A 14,938-nucleotide genomic window follows, 5' to 3' on the forward strand; every position below is an offset into this window, starting at 1 on the left:
CCCCATGCTCCTCCCACCCATTTTCCACTCGGCGTAAAAGCGTCAAACTTCTTATGTGTGTCGGCTTACCCACATACGAGTAGAAACCGTAGAAACCACATCTGATCTGACTGATATTCCTTGATCATCGCTATTACTACTGCGATTCGCTTATATGTCTTGTGTGATATAGCAGGACGCAGAGACAAGGAGACGGAGTAACTATTCGTGCCACATCCTACTTGTACCTAGTACCTAGTACCTCACAGTAGTTGTTGATGGTTAATAATAATCACAACAAAGAACGTACGAGTAAGACAATCGTGCATTCAGGATATAGGACATCGGCGACGACGATAATAGCTACAGCTACGGGGGGCAGGGTAACAACAAAAATAATAGGAAGAATGAATAAATAGAACAACAACACAGGAAAGATGTTTCCTCCCACCATCCTATCTTCCCTCCGATACTGTACGGTGCGCTGTGCAACTGTTTACACTCGTATCGCACGGCGCCCTCGCCCTGCGAAGCCGCAGCCGGAGCTCGGCACATCCATCTGCCAAAACGGCGGCACCAAAGGAAGGATTTGGATCACCCTCATGGGTTACAAAGCACATCAGCCGCCTAGAGGCTGGCATGCACCCGCATGTTTCTCCCCAGTGCCGCCGCATGCCATTCCCGTTCCAGTGTGCTCGCCGCCTCCTTGCACTCTCTAACTACCACTGGCACTCCCCTTCCCTTCCATTCACGAATAACGTTGCGCTTAACTTAACCATTTACTTCTTCTTGGCAGCGTGCACCACGTCGATAATCTTGTCAACGACCGATGGATCCGAGAGCTACCATAATTCGTTAGCCTTGTTGCGCCCCAGTACGCGTCACCTACTCCTCCCCCCCAAGAGAAGAAAAAAGTACTTGGGGGTTCGAGTCTTAGAGGCACAAAATGCACTTACCGTTGTGATGTCTCCCAGTTGGTCCTCCTCACCCGCCAAGATCTTTCGAAGAATGCGGCGCATGATCTTCCCAGATCGCGTCTTGGGCAGGTCTGGAACCACGAATATCGCCTTCGGTGCTGCGAATGGACCAATTGACTTGCGCACTTGCAGGATCAAGTCCTTCTTCGTTTGATCGCTTGCATCACTGCCATCCTTGAGAGAGACGAACGCGTTGACAGCTTGGCCGGTAAGCTCATCGTTCGTACCCACAACGGCGGCCTCAGCCACAGAGTCTAGTACGTTGTCAGTATCAAAAAATTCATCGTTTATCTTATCATGAATGATGCCATCATCACTCTCGGAGTTAAGAGACTGGGCAATCGGGATGACTTACGATGCTCAATGAGAGCTGCTTCGATTTCTGCAGTCGACAATCTATGTCCAGATACGTTGACAACGTCATCAACACGGCCACGAATCCAGTAATATCCCTCGTGGTCTCGTCCCGCACCGTCTCCCGTGAACTGGGGAATGTCAGCAATGCACCTTAAGTCCGAAGACCGACTGCTTGGTTCAACACGACTTACGTAGTAGCCCTTGTAGACGTTCAGGTAGGTGTCCATGTATCGCTTGTGTGCACCCCAGACTGTGCGGGCCATGCTTGGCCATGGCTGCTTGAAAGCAAGAACACCCTCAACATCGTTTCCGTGGATCTCTTCACCAGAGACGGGGTCGATGATGGCTGGCTCAATACCGAAGAAGGGAAGAGACGCAGATCCGGGCTTCGTAGGGGTGATTCCACCGAGAGGTGCAATGACATGAGAACCAGTCTCTGTTTGCCAGTAGGTCTATTCGAGTCAGCTTTCCTGTTTCAAACCCACTTTTCCATTGATCAGTCAATCCACTTACATCGACAACGTGTGCCTCCTCCTTTCCTACAATCTCGAAGTACCACTTCCAGACCTCAGCGGCGATGGGCTCACCGACGGATCCCAAGATACGGAGGTTCGCCATCTTGTGCTTGACGTGCTCGTCGCCGGCACGCTTGAGTAACCGCAGAGCAGTGGGTGCAACGTAGAACTGACTGACGTTGTACTTGTCCACGATGTCCCAGTAACGCGAGAAGTTGGGGTATGCTGGGGTACCCTCGAAAACGACGGTAGCAACACCGAGCAACAGTGGTGCGTACACCACGTAGGTGTGGCCAGTGATCCATCCGACGTCTCCACCGCAGAAGAAGGTGTCGTCGTCGTGGATATCAAAGACGTACTTTCCTGTCGCAGCGGCTCCAATGAGGTAACCTCCGGTCGTGTGCATAACACCCTTGGGCTTTCCGGTTGAACCAGAAGTGTAGAGCAAGAAGAGAGGATCTTCAGAGCTCACGGGCTCTGGGGAAATGTAGTTGGGCCACTTCTCAACCTCCTCGTGCCACCAGAGATCTCGGCCCTTGGTCCACGGTACGTCGGCACCGGTACGCTTGAAAACGAGACAGTGGGAGACATCGGGGCACTGCTTAAGAGCCTCATCTACGATCTTCTTGGTGCTGATGAGCTTTCCACCACGCTTGCCCTCATCGGCAGTGATGACAACCTTGGATTCGGCATCAATGATACGGTCACGCAGGGAGTCTGACGAGAAACCGGCGAAGACGACTGAGTGAATTGCGCCAATACGCGAACACGCGAGCAGAGCGACGAGCGCTTCGGGAATCATGGGGAGGTACACTGCGACGGTGTCGCCTTTCTTCACACCCATCTCCTTAAGAGTGTAGGCAAGCTTTGATACCTGTCGGAGGAGCTCTCCGTAGGTTATGGTGCGACCATCACCGGCCTCATCAGCCTCGTAGATGATGGCGGGTCGGTCTGGGTTCTTGAAGGCATGTCGATCGACACAGTTGTAGGAAGCATTCAGCTTTCCCTCGACGAACCAAGCATTGTCGCCATGGGCGAAGCTACCGGCGTGCACTGTTTGGAAGTCGCGATCCCAAGTGAGTAGTTCCCTGGCAAGGTTGCCCCAGAACTTGTGGGGCTCCTCGATGGACTCCTTGTACAACTTCTTGTAGTGATCGAGACCGTCTAGATGGGGCTTCTGCTTCGGGTGTTTACTATTGGAAATCTTCAGTCAGCGTATGTCTCAGGAACATGTTCGGTGCAATTGGACCGAGCCGTGCGTGACGTTAATTAAGCGCATGTAAATGTATGTACATCCGGATAAAACGGGTATGGAATGGACGTAAGAGTGACAGATTGAAAAAAGTGAAAAACATAGCATAATTGTGACGGGGGGTGGTCATAGGGAAAATCGAGAATGGTGAGAAAAGAGTATTTCTGGATGTTGATGGCGAATGTCGTCTGGGCAAGCAATGACAGGCAAGACAAAATAATGCATGCCATGCGGTGGATTCGGGCGAATGGCGGGGTTGACCCTCCCCGCAGTGCCGCGTTGGCCAGAAGGAGAGTAGCCCTGTGGCCTCTGGCCTATGGGCTGCAGCTTGCAGCTTGCACCCGTGCAGCCGCTCCGTCATCGTTTAACGGATTCCACCATGCCCTGGTCAATTATTTGCTCCCCAAGACCAACGAAATACCAATGTATCCTGAATCGCCATCTGCAGAGAAATGCTCGTGATATGGCCTAAACCATGAAGAAAAAGAAAAAAAGGGAGAGGAAATTACGGTGCGCAATGATGGAAATCAAGAAATTGACTGGAAAGTAACGTACTCGTGGAATGCCTTCGGCACATGGTAGGTGTCAACCTCGTGTGCCTCATGGACCACTGGGGCGGATGAGGGTTTGACGTTGCCTTCAGACATGACTGTCGGCTAGTGTGTGCGTCTGTGTAGAAATTGGAGAGCTTCGAGAAGCGATGCGCCTCGCCTAACAGCTGTGTAGTGGCTAACTGGCTGGACGGACGGACGGACGGAGAAATGGAGAGGCTCTGGTTGTGCCTGTCAAGACCGCGCTTCGAGCAGAACAGTGAGGCAGGGGGGAGAATGCGCCCTAGATATAGCTCTACGCTTCAATGCCGGGTAAAGGGCTCCGCGAAGGTGAATGTGAGGGGAATTGATTGCGGTCGGCGCCTGAAATTGAAGCTGGTATGGATCCTCGGAGAACAGCTGCCTTGCGTGAGCGGCGGGGGAGCAGCGCGGGGGGCAGTTGGTGGATAGCTACGAGTGTAGTAGCTTTGGTGAGGCGAGAAGAAGAGAGCAGAAGCTGTGATCCAGGAGGGAACAGCAGCAACAGCAGCAACAGCAACAGTTATTGAATTCTGTATATATGAATCGTGAGAATAGAGGAAGAGGAAGAGGAAGAGAGGGAGAGGGGGGAAAGGGATTGAATCTTATTCAATGGACGGACGGGCGGGGCAGACGCTTTTATTATGCCTCCCCTACTGCGAAGTACTAGAGAGAGCGATCATACGGAGAGAAGAGAAAGCAATATAGGGAATTAGTGCTACGATGGAAGACTCCAATAGCCATCGTCTCTCCCACTCCATTATCCCTCCTACGAGGCATCGTCTCCTCATTTCCACACACGCCTACGTTATTTCTTCTTCCCTCTCGCCGACTGGGATTGGGGATTGACTGGGATTAGGCGCGGCTATGGCTATACTGCGACCATTACCGTGCTCGCTGCTGCGGGGGAGAAGGGAAGATGACGAACGGATATGCTGCCACCGTCTTTGTCTGGCCCGTTCACTAGACACCCCTTCTGGTATCATCTGCACGCATTTTCGTACGATTTCTATCGTTCCTGACCATTCCTAACCATTCTCAACCATCCAACGGACCCTATAGCCCATGTCCTTGGCGAGTCGAGCCCTGTCGTCTTCGGTCGTCTTCAACATTGAGCGACTAGAAACTCCATTAGTCCGGCCGCCCAAGCTCATCAACAACCCAAACTACCACTCCCAGTTAGCCGCGGGCCCTGGCGAAGACAGAGGGTGAGGGAAAACGATAATTAAAGGGTTTCTGTTTCTGTTTCGTCTTCCATTTCGCTGAATTCCTTTCCCGGCCGGCACAAAATCCCTAATTAACATATACATGTTCCCGCCAATATCCCATCCGCTGACCTACTCTGCCCCGCCGATGTCATGCCATGCTATGTATGTAGTGCGGTGCGGTGCGATGACTCTCCACCATCCACAATCCACCACAGGGTCATGGACATAGTAGCCCTTTAATAAGCTTTTGTGATTCTGTCTCCAAATAGAAAGTGACTGCCATAATTCCAGGTTCTATCAGACAGTGTTTTCTAAGGCCTACAACCCATGACGCCACTACACTTTTTGTTTGTTTACCCTGTAGGGCTGGAGCCGAGACGATCACCACGACCGACCCGACCACACTGCACTGCACTGCACTCGCTGGCCGCATATAGAGTTTCCGCGACCTAAGAAAATGGGAACCACTGCGGTGGCATGCGTCCCATGAAATTTTCTAAAATACTGATACGAGTCTGCTAGAACCCTTTCTGATGCACCATAGCCTTTGGGTTTCGATATCGGAGAGACCATGAGGGAACTACAAAAAAGTAAACAGGTACCTGCATGTCCGATATAGCAGAGCACGCCATCATTATCCACAATGTGCGCATCGAAATGGCTCGCTGATGAGGTCTGTTGTTATTCTTATGTTTGACCCACTGGCATTCCAATCTTATCTTATCTTCCTGTCGATGAAAAAAAGTGGAATGGATCTTTGAAGACAACCAGGAATCGTTTGGCCATGTCCTCTTCCTCGTTCAGTGACTCGTACCGGGACGCAATGCTTCAAACTTCCTAACCAATGAGACGACACGCCATTACGAAGGATACCTCCGAGGTCAAAATGTTTCAAACCCACATACAAGTCCCTTCCGATTATCGCCCTTCCTGCTACTTTACGGTCGGACAATTGTTACGCGAAAATGCTTTTCTCGTTCGTTGACTAAATTACAACACACGATAACGCTCTCATCATTCTTACTCCATCCATTAGTAGGCCCTATGGACCTCGCCGGTTCGGACCTCTGGAAGCTAACACACAACGGCATTTGTTTTGGACCGAGGATAATAGCCGAACCACCACCCGCCCGCCGCTCCGTTTGTCCAAGTGTACGGAGTAGTTACTGGGTATGTACTTCTTCAATCAATCGTCAAGGGGGACAGACGTCTCAAGAGGTGTGCAACGTAACTCATGCGCTTGCTTGCTGTCGTGTCGAATCTTCGATCGTACACACACCCACCGGAACACTTCTCCGAGACCTTCCCTGTGTGCCTGCCTACTGCACAGTGCACACCTGCGATCTACACATTATCAATATAGTTATCGAACTCCTTATTCCTCACCCCATAAATTACAAGTAGCTAGCAAGGTACCCATTAAACCATCCATATCTCCGTATTCCCAAGTGACTACGCTCGGTTACTCCCTCCAAGAGGAAAAAAAAAACACCCAAACGCGGAGGTTAAAAAAACTCCCGAGTAACAAAAACGTCAGCCAATGCTCTCCGCACTCCACACTTCGCACTCATTCGCTATGCGAACTGGCGATCCCCCTCCTCCCTCGCTCTTAAGCAACATGAACGTGACTATCATCCCCATGGGAATCAGCACCCCTCCCCCATTCGTTTGCTTGCTTGCTTGCGGGTACAAGGTAGGTGGGCGGGCAGTAATGATGTGAATGACTCTCGATGAGGTCGAACCAGAAATAAAAAAGTGACGCTCATAATGACGAATGCCAACGGAACCTATCCCATGCCCCCCTCGCGTTCGCCAAGGCTGCCGTGTCGTCCCAGACGCCCTCGTGGCGAACGTGTTGTCTTGTAACGTGGGCGTATGGACTCTGGATTCTGCTTGGCTGATGCTGGCTGCTGCTAGTATTATGCTATTGCCGCGTTGCTGCAGAGATGGATGGTAGTATGCTGAATTGGCCAATCACAAAATGGGTGGACAGATGTAGCTAAGGCTTCTATCAAACCATGCTCGTCACTACGGTACTACCGCTACTATCACTGATGCGAAACTCGTGAGATGTGTTCAGTCTCTTTGTATCACTCTTGGTTTATACGGAAAGTGCCTGTAGTCACCCATAACTACCTAGGTAACTACGAGCGTCCACCCATGAATCAAAGCCACAAAAAAAATCGTCTCGAAGACTCCGACACCTCACAAAAGAATATTATCCAGCTCATGGATGTGTATGGATGAAACAGAAAATCAAAAGTGATCATGAGATCTCGCCGGTCTTTCCAAGAAGGAACATCAAACGCCAAAACACCTCCCATGCAAGACGAGTTCAATCACTCGTGTGTTGGACCTCCTTCGCTTTGTAGGTGTAGCTTGGAAATTGCAAAATGGTAGAAAAAACGCCATGCTCGCCAAATGTCGCTCCCGCCCTTGCCCGGTGCCGTATTATCCATCCTGCCTTGGCCCCTCCGTGATTTCCTCTCCAGGAAACTGGGGTATAACTGTCGTAATAGGCGTTGCGATCGCATCGTCGATCGCCAACCCTTCTATGCCACGACTGATGTCCTGCTCTGTCCCCTCGACGTCCTTGCCGAGGGCTGGTGACGCAATGCCACCCGAAGCACCGCTCTCGCTGTTTTCGCGGACCCTCAATGCCACAGATGCCGCGATCTTCTCGTCAAGGATGTTTACTAGTCGTTCAGAGTACTGATCCAGTAGTTTCACAATAACTGTCTCGTCGATGCCCTTGGATTTCGCCTTCTCGCCTACAGCACGAGCTGTCTGCGCTAACTCTCTCTCAATATCTCGGACGTGCTCAGAGCTTAGACTGTCCGAACTGTTTGCCAGCCGCTTTCGATATGCCCGCAGGGTGCGACAGAGGCTTTCACTAGAGGCTCCAAGACTCCCGAATTCACTCACAGGTGCTTTGGCCGCACGCAAGCGGACGTCTACTGAAGAACGTCTTTTGGTGATCTGTGGAGCGTGGCGCGGACTTGGGGGGGACGGCGAACGGTTCCTGTGAGATCTCCTAATCGTAGCTTGTGTTGAGCTTGAGACCGACCCACGCAAGTCTCTGGATAGACTTGGCATTGGTGAAGGATCCAATTTGGGTGTGTTTGCTAGAGAGTACTTCGAAAGCCTTTTGCGCAACTTGGGTGACCTATTACCCGTTGGCGTGGGAGCATCCTCCTCCGTAGGTGAACGCTGGAAGCGGGCCAGTTCAGACTGCGAAAAGACCCGGCGCAACGGTGGCCTGTTCGCCAGTAGATCGGAATTCGTAGGCGTACGAGGAGTCAGCAAATCCATTGACTTCGACAGGTCCTGGCGTTGGGGCACTTTGAAACTCAGAGACCAGACGAAAATCGTGCCGTCCACAGCTACAGTAACGAGAGACTTGGGAGTCAATTCATCTCCTTCAGTATCTCGTGTCTTGATAAGAGCAATGTCCGTGACGCCCTCCGTGTGGCCCCAATCTCGAGCGGCGAGCGTCCCGTTCTCCTCGTAAAGCCTGATCGATTTGTCGGTACTCGAGACGCCCGCAATCAGGGGCGAGCTGTACGCCCTAGGAATGTGAGCAAGCGAACCCAGAATCACCGCATCGCCGCCTTCCGTGTCTGAAGCTCTGAAGCTTGTGATTGTCTGACTGTTCCTGAGGTCATATTTGTGTACCTGTCGGTCAATCGTTGATACAAGGAGGGCATCATCCTGTTCGACGTCCCAAGCCATCGATACAGGCGTCGTTTTCAATATTATAGTTTTAAGAATGACGAAGGCGCTGATCCTGCCAGCTTCGTCTTCGCGAGAAACCAACTCACGAACTACAAGAGTACGGTCGGAGGAACAGGAAACTAAGCGGGTCCCGTTTCGCGAAAAAACCAGCCCGGTCACTGCGCCAACATGTTCGTCGAGAGTCTGCATGAGATCCCATGTGTCCTTGCTCTTGATGAAGATCTGAACACATCTGTCTCGAGAAGCAGACGCAATGTAAGCCAATTCATTTGCTTCGAAAATAGCAATATCCGTGATCTCGTTTGCGTGTGCCTTGAATTGGAATCGACTCTCTTTTGATGCAACGTCCAGGATCCTGCAATTGTTAATACTATTCGCGGAGTGGGGCCAGACCAAGCACTCACCTAAGCACACCATACTTGTCTCCAGAGACGAGAAAGTCTGCGCTCAGAGATGCCCTGACCGTTTTCAATTCATTAGTATCAGCGTCGGAGGTGTCAATTTGCTCGAGCGGAACTTGAAGGGCGTCTTTGGAGACGCCATCTTGATTCCAGAAAAGCACTGATCCACCAGCGGACCATGTATAGAAAGACGCCTCGTTTGCGGTGGGAGCAGCGATGGTCGCTACGCCCAACACGGGGTCGCCGTGCGCGGGCAATTTCTGTACGACATCGCCTACTATGGTTTCATCGTCGGTCGCGCACAGGTGAGACACGAGGATTGAGCGCTGTGAATCGACTGTAATAAGGTAGTCGTAAGAAGCGGCGATTGCTTCGATTTGGATGACGCCTGAAGTCAAATTCACTGTTGGGGACTCGACACGGGGAGGCGGGGAAGGTGGAGGTGTGGAGGCCCCAATCGTGTCCTTGATATTGATTGTTTTTAGCCCGCCTTGACTGCTTGCGAGATGGAGCCGACCCTTCAGATCTACAGTCATCGAAGTGACCGCAAATCCAGCGTCAGCTACTTTGGAAAAGCGCTGGGTCCTATCGGAGTCGTCAATCAGGCAGATATCGCCCTTTTCAGAAGCAACAATGGCCTTGCCTGGCGCCACTGCAACAACGCTGGTGAAGTTTGCTTCCAATAAAGACTCCAGTATGCAGTTACGGCCTGGGAGTGTCCTATGGAGGCTCGGAGAAAGAAATGAGAAATCGCTCTGCCGTTTGATCGTTCGGGTCATCACGTTAGGTTCCTCGATTCTCCACACTTTAACATGCCGTGTGCCAACTGTGATCAGGGTGTTATCCATCCATGCGATTCGATTGATAGCACTGGTGCATTTATTGCTCGAGTGAAGTGTGGCCGCTCCATTTCGAGGATTTATACTCCATACGTAGAGAAAGCCGTCGTTAGCTGAGCCCAGGCTTGCAAGATATTGAGAATCCGGACTGAAGGCAACACATCGAACACCGAACGTGTGGTCAGATATGGTCGTGAGAGGCGTATCAGAGGGTGCGTCGGCGGCTGTCGAAAAGATGAGAACTCGTGGTTTGTATCCCGTCTAGACAAGTCACGTTAGTGCTATGCGGGTTATTTTGAGCTCAACCTGATACGTACCTCTCCTACAGCCAAATATTTCCCGTCCGGGCTGAAAGATACACAAGTAGCAGCCTTTATGCGTTCCTTTGCAGTCCATGTTCTATTCGAAGGAGAATCGGCCCATTCGGTTGCAGGGGAGGCAAGTGGAGATGCACCTATGCCGGCGTCTCGTAGAGAAGCAGCGGTTCTGTTGCGACTTTCGTTCTGCGTGGGTGTCGATGGACCGCCATAGACCGAGGCAGACGGATTGAGTGGGTTTGTGGTAGGTCTTGCACGATAGAATCTCTGAGTGACATTGCGCTCGCTGTCGACCGTTGCAACGACAGCTGCGGCCCCGGCTGTGAAGGCAAACGAGTTTGCGGCGGGGAGGCTATCAAAGGCATTGGCAGAGCATGCGGTGGTTCCAATGACCTAACAGGAGACGATTAGCCCTCTTCTCGTGTTATTCTGACAGGTTTTACTTGAATTGCTGGGTAGATTCGAAGTAGCGGTCAGGCTAGCTGATTGCCCTTCGGAGAGACAGAGACTCTACGCACCTGTTTTAGGGTAAGAGTTGCTTCCGGACCGCGTGAAGTTTTTATGGGCGAGCGAAGGGGAGTGTTTTTAGCAAGTGGTGAATTGGCTGGAGTGAGTTTGATACTGCCGGCCCACGCAGGGCTCATCATCCTGGCGTTCGATGGAGTGAGCGACATCTCTGATACCAGTGAAGTCGGCGGATCCTGTGTCTGGTGGCAGAAATGGACATCTCAACTAGACGTCATGACAAGCGTCTTTGCCGGGTTGCTACAGGTTGAGGTGGAGACAATGAGGAATGCGATAGTCCGTTGTACCATCTATCATGTACGTATGGTGAGGTATGTTATGCAGGTGAGGGATGAGAACAAACAGCTGCGATAGAAACTGCAATTGGTGGTTGGCACAAAGGGTACTTCACGAGAAGAGGGGTGCATGAGAAACAAAGCGAACTGATGCAGATAATAGTCGTAGCATTTTTCTCCCCCCGGTAATGAATGAATAGGGTTTGATGCCAGAGGCGGGTGCGAACGAGCCGGCCCTGGGCTTTTGTTATTTGTGTGTCCCAGGTACTTGCGTGTGTACGACAACAAATAGGTGGGTGGGTGGCAGGCGGTGGCAGGCGGTGGCAGGTGGCAGGTGGCAGGGAAGGTTAAGGTCAACAAGGTCAACACAGACCCTCGAACCTCGAAAGATCAGCGCCCGCTAGTCTCCCGCGCCAAGCTCTATCCGAGTCCTTTAGGCGTCGTTCCCTTCCCCACCATTCGTTCGCTTCACATCCGTCACCATCCATCACCAATCCATCACCCCCCTAATCAGGAACCGACATTGCATATGCAACCTGCTCGGACTTGAATAACTATCAACACACTATCACATTCGGCCTTATGAACACAAATTCGATTTATGAAGATACCTGACAGCGCACTTACCTGCTGCATAGCTGCATAAGTAAGTACTCACCTCTTCTCGCGAACTCTTCCATACCCAACGCCGAACAGTGCCTATCCGTATTGGTAACTACAATGGCATACACATAGCTCTCTCCCAATGCCCCCTATCATCAGTCTCGATTCGGACAATATGATGTGCGACAAGGCACATCAACTCCACCGTGCCTACCTACAAGTAGGTACCCAGTACGTTTACTTATCTTATGTGACAAGGTTGTCACTGTCAAAAGCGGCAATGTCCTCCTTGTAACTCCATGCTATGACGGGCAGATCATCAAATATTAGGAATTCGCAAGCCTATTGTAATCCTTTGTCCCAGAGACCAGGGTTTCAAATCGCATGTCGAGTTGCAGTAGTGTTGCACAAGCCCGTCAACGGAACCATGCATGGTCCATGCCATACCTGAATGGTATTCTGATTTATAGGTTTCTACTGTGTACTCAGTACCTACTAGTAGATATCCACTATCGTGATTCATTACCCTCTACCCCGTACTTCGTATATCTATCATGAAAACATCAGAATTGGACATATCATTAACACACATGCTCGCGATCCAACACCTTGCTCATGCTATGCGGCCACTTGCCTCCAAAGGTACCCTACAAAACATGTATCGACTGCATCCAGGCCATTACCTGGCCCATTTCCACCCCTGCTTCTTTGCATCCAATATCCGTACATACACTAATGATACCGTGCTTGCCAGCATCGCTAGTCCCGTACACACAATCACCGGTAAGAATTGACGTGGCTCCATTCTCTCTGTCTTATGTCTTAAGAGAGCACCTGCGAGGGGTCCGCCCATCACGAATCCAAGCCCCCTGAGTGAAGTGAATGTCCCGTTGTATGAATAGTACAGCTCGGGACCGAAGAGCCTTTGGCCGACCGAATTGATTAGCTGGAGGAAAGTGCCGTTGATGAGGCCCCAACCCATCATGAATACCGTCCACATGGTCTGGTTGCCCGTAAGGGCTGCGGGGAGCCATATCACCAATACAGTGGCTGCACATAGTGCTGTCATCAACAAGCAAGTGTTCTGGTGCCCGGCCTTGTCTGCCATGGTTCCAACCACCAAGCGCGTTGGTATGCCCACAAGACTCATCCAGGCGTGTATGCTTGCGGCCTTGCTCGGAGAAAGTCCCATTGATTTGCCAAATATTGGACCAAATGATGTAGGTGTCCGAAGAGTCAGGGGCACAAGGAGATTGACCACCATGAACAGGCAGAAGCTGGGATTTTTGAGCGTACTCCAGTCGACCATGGTTGTTTTGCGCCGGCTGACATTGCGCGCAGGCTGCGCGAGCAGGGTGGAGAAAATACTGAGATAGAGGCCAACAAGTGAGAACATGAGAAACGCGGTCTGGGTCCGTTGGGTAAGGAGCACGTCTCCCAATTTCGAGTAAAAAACACCGCCCATACCACCAGCTATTCTATGTCAGTAGAAAGCATTCGGACGGAAGTGTAAGACCTTACCTGCAGCGACAAATCCTTGGGCTAACCCACTTTTTGTGCTGAAATATTCTGGAAGTATCGACGGTAAGGTATTTGCCACTATACCGGAACCCACTCCGAAGGCCAATCCTTCGCTAAGAAGGAGATGCCACAGCTAGAACTTTATTAGCAGACGCTTCTATGAGATATCAATTGGGCAAGCTTACCTCAGTACTGGCCATCCCAATTGCCATCGAAAATGACATCAGGAGTGATCCCGCGAGACAAACATATTTGATATTGCTTCCGATCCACGGTAGCTTAGGAACGAACCATATCCCAAACAGAGCCACAATTCCGCCGTTCGCCAGTGAGCCTATCAGTGCGATTAGAGACTTCTCCTGGATTTGTTGAGGCCGTAGAAGGCCGTCTCGGACTGCGTCTTCGCTGCTCAAGTGCGCCTGAAATACACCGAAGGCCTGGACAGGACCTGCACATTGTCAGCAGAACATTTTGTTGAATGCAAGTATATGAACTTACCGAGAGTAAGGAAGCTCGCAATCATGGTTGCAATCAACATTTTTGCCTGCTGTGATTTTGTGACCTTGTCCTCAAACTCCTCGACGCTGATATTGCTTTCCAGGTCGGATTTGATTAGTGTAATGCTGTTCTTCGGTGTACTTGTGTTCGAGTAACTGGTATCTGAGGATTTGGTCGTGTCATCGAAGAACAGCGACTGGCTTCCGATGTCTGCTCAGTATCAGCAATTATGTCTGGCAGGCAGGGGCTGCTTGAACGAACCGGTAGAGTCAGAACCCCAAGAGAGAGGTCTTGAGGTAGTCATTTTGAGGGTTGAGAATCCTTAGAAAGGTTGTGAGACGATGAGTATAAGTGCTATGCAACGCTATGCGTAAAGGCAGGGTATATCGCTGAATAGCAGCAGTGAAGTATCGTCACTGCGATATAGATGCAGAAAGTTGGTGAAGATGATGAAGATGCAGAAGAAAAGAAAGTGGAGGAGGCAGAATATAAGGAGTTAGGTAGGTGGCGGACAGTGGGCAGCAATATTTGTTCAATGATTTCTGGAATTGGGATTCAGTGTACCGAATGGAGTGCCGCATACTCGGGCTTTGCTGGGACATGTCCCTTGGGTAAACCAACAACTTTACGACCTCAACCCAATCATCGCGAGACAAATTAGTCAAAATCCCAACAAATACTGTTTTTCCCAACGCCAATTCTCATAGTTTGGAAACGCGCTGCCATGTTGTTGGATCTATTAAGACTGAATACCTCGCCCACTTCACGAATCTCTCCACCTCGCTTCTTTTTTTTCTCCCAACACCCAGGTCCAATCATTAGCCATACAATATGTTTAACTTATAACAGAACAACTATTTTACTTCAACCATGCATATCCCCGGCACAGTCATGCCATCTAGTTTGGAAAGCTGCTTGTGGAAGTCATCGTTTCACAGGCACGACACGAACCAGACGGGTCGAAGGCATGGAACAAACAAGCACGATCATCTGATACTTCATACATTCTGTTTCTTAGCATGTCTGTCGTAGGTCTTGTAGACTTCCATTCCACTGTACTACGTCTTGGTCCAGTCTATTTTTCGTTCAAGGATGAGATATTGCGCGATCTATGGTCAGTGTACATATTTTCATGTTCATGCAATAAAAATACCAAGCAGTATATTGTACTCAAATGACCAAACAAAGAAATACAGTTCAACAAAATAGATCGTATCAAGAAACGAGACATTTCTCGCAACCTGTCTATCAAAGTGTTGTGCTGATGTTAGTCTAGAGATCGTCAGTCGTCAACATTTAGGTACTTAGGTACTTTTGAACAGGGATGTACGATCTTGGCACGCGGACCCTTGGAGAAGTTTCGCAAA

General features: G+C 50.5%; 5 protein-coding genes across 5 annotated transcripts; 1 reads left to right on the top strand and 4 right to left on the bottom strand.

Annotated features, from left to right (window-relative positions):
• Positions 1-728: 728 nt before the first annotated feature.
• Positions 729-3,830, bottom strand: BU24DRAFT_150125 (acetyl-coenzyme A synthetase-like protein 1). Its single transcript, XM_033521249.1, has 6 exons — positions 3,636-3,830; positions 1,827-3,021; positions 1,505-1,765; positions 1,312-1,441; positions 936-1,210; positions 729-821 (listed from the first exon to the last, which is right to left on the bottom strand). Exons 1-6 carry the CDS (start codon positions 3,725-3,727, stop codon positions 759-761), a joined length of 2,016 nt encoding a protein of 671 aa, XP_033385755.1. The 5' UTR covers positions 3,728-3,830; the 3' UTR covers positions 729-758.
• Positions 3,831-5,730: 1,900 nt separating this feature from the next.
• Positions 5,731-6,545, top strand: BU24DRAFT_150149 (uncharacterized protein). Its single transcript, XM_033521250.1, has one exon. It carries the CDS (start codon positions 6,030-6,032, stop codon positions 6,468-6,470), a length of 441 nt encoding a protein of 146 aa, XP_033385756.1. The 5' UTR covers positions 5,731-6,029; the 3' UTR covers positions 6,471-6,545.
• Positions 6,546-6,913: 368 nt separating this feature from the next.
• On the bottom strand, positions 6,914-11,283 carry BU24DRAFT_388656 (WD repeat protein-like protein). The gene is made up of 4 exons (XM_033525013.1): positions 10,668-11,283; positions 10,150-10,542; positions 8,997-10,093; positions 6,914-8,947 (listed from the first exon to the last, which is right to left on the bottom strand). Exons 1-4 carry the CDS (start codon positions 10,821-10,823, stop codon positions 7,309-7,311), a joined length of 3,285 nt encoding a protein of 1,094 aa, XP_033385757.1. The 5' UTR covers positions 10,824-11,283; the 3' UTR covers positions 6,914-7,308.
• Positions 11,284-12,231: 948 nt separating this feature from the next.
• Positions 12,232-13,611, bottom strand: BU24DRAFT_432151 (MFS general substrate transporter; the record flags this gene model as incomplete). Its single annotated transcript, XM_033529908.1, has 4 exons — positions 12,232-13,025; positions 13,074-13,206; positions 13,259-13,521; positions 13,572-13,611. The coding sequence occupies 4 exons, from the start codon at positions 13,609-13,611 to the stop codon at positions 12,232-12,234; spliced, it is 1,230 nt and encodes a 409-aa protein (XP_033385758.1).
• A 994-nt stretch (positions 13,612-14,605) lies between these two features.
• BU24DRAFT_150201 (uncharacterized protein) lies at positions 14,606-14,841 on the bottom strand. The gene has a single exon (XM_033521251.1). It carries the CDS (start codon positions 14,800-14,802, stop codon positions 14,647-14,649), a length of 156 nt encoding a protein of 51 aa, XP_033385759.1. The 5' UTR covers positions 14,803-14,841; the 3' UTR covers positions 14,606-14,646.
• Positions 14,842-14,938: the final 97 nt, after the last annotated feature.

The sequence above is a fragment of the Aaosphaeria arxii genome (assembly GCF_010015735.1).
Source record: "Aaosphaeria arxii CBS 175.79 unplaced genomic scaffold BU24scaffold_3, whole genome shotgun sequence".
Lineage (NCBI taxonomy): Eukaryota > Fungi > Ascomycota > Dothideomycetes > Pleosporales > Aaosphaeria > Aaosphaeria arxii.

Coding starts and splice junctions, on each gene's coding strand:
- BU24DRAFT_150125 (XM_033521249.1), bottom strand. CDS start 3,727: ATGTCTGAAGGCAACGTCAAACCCTCATCCGCCCCAGTGGTCCATGAG. Junction 3,022..3,635: donor GTGCCGAAGGCATTCCACGA/GTACGTTACTTT, acceptor GATTTCCAATAG/TAAACACCCGAAGCAGAAGC. Junction 1,766..1,826: donor AGGAGGCACACGTTGTCGAT/GTAAGTGGATTG, acceptor TGACTCGAATAG/ACCTACTGGCAAACAGAGAC.
- BU24DRAFT_150149 (XM_033521250.1), top strand. CDS start 6,030: ATGTACTTCTTCAATCAATCGTCAAGGGGGACAGACGTCTCAAGAGGT.
- BU24DRAFT_388656 (XM_033525013.1), bottom strand. CDS start 10,823: ATGTCGCTCACTCCATCGAACGCCAGGATGATGAGCCCTGCGTGGGCC. Junction 10,543..10,667: donor CAACTCTTACCCTAAAACAG/GTGCGTAGAGTC, acceptor GTCTCCTGTTAG/GTCATTGGAACCACCGCATG. Junction 8,948..8,996: donor GACAAGTATGGTGTGCTTAG/GTGAGTGCTTGG, acceptor TAACAATTGCAG/GATCCTGGACGTTGCATCAA.
- BU24DRAFT_150201 (XM_033521251.1), bottom strand. CDS start 14,802: ATGTCTCGTTTCTTGATACGATCTATTTTGTTGAACTGTATTTCTTTG.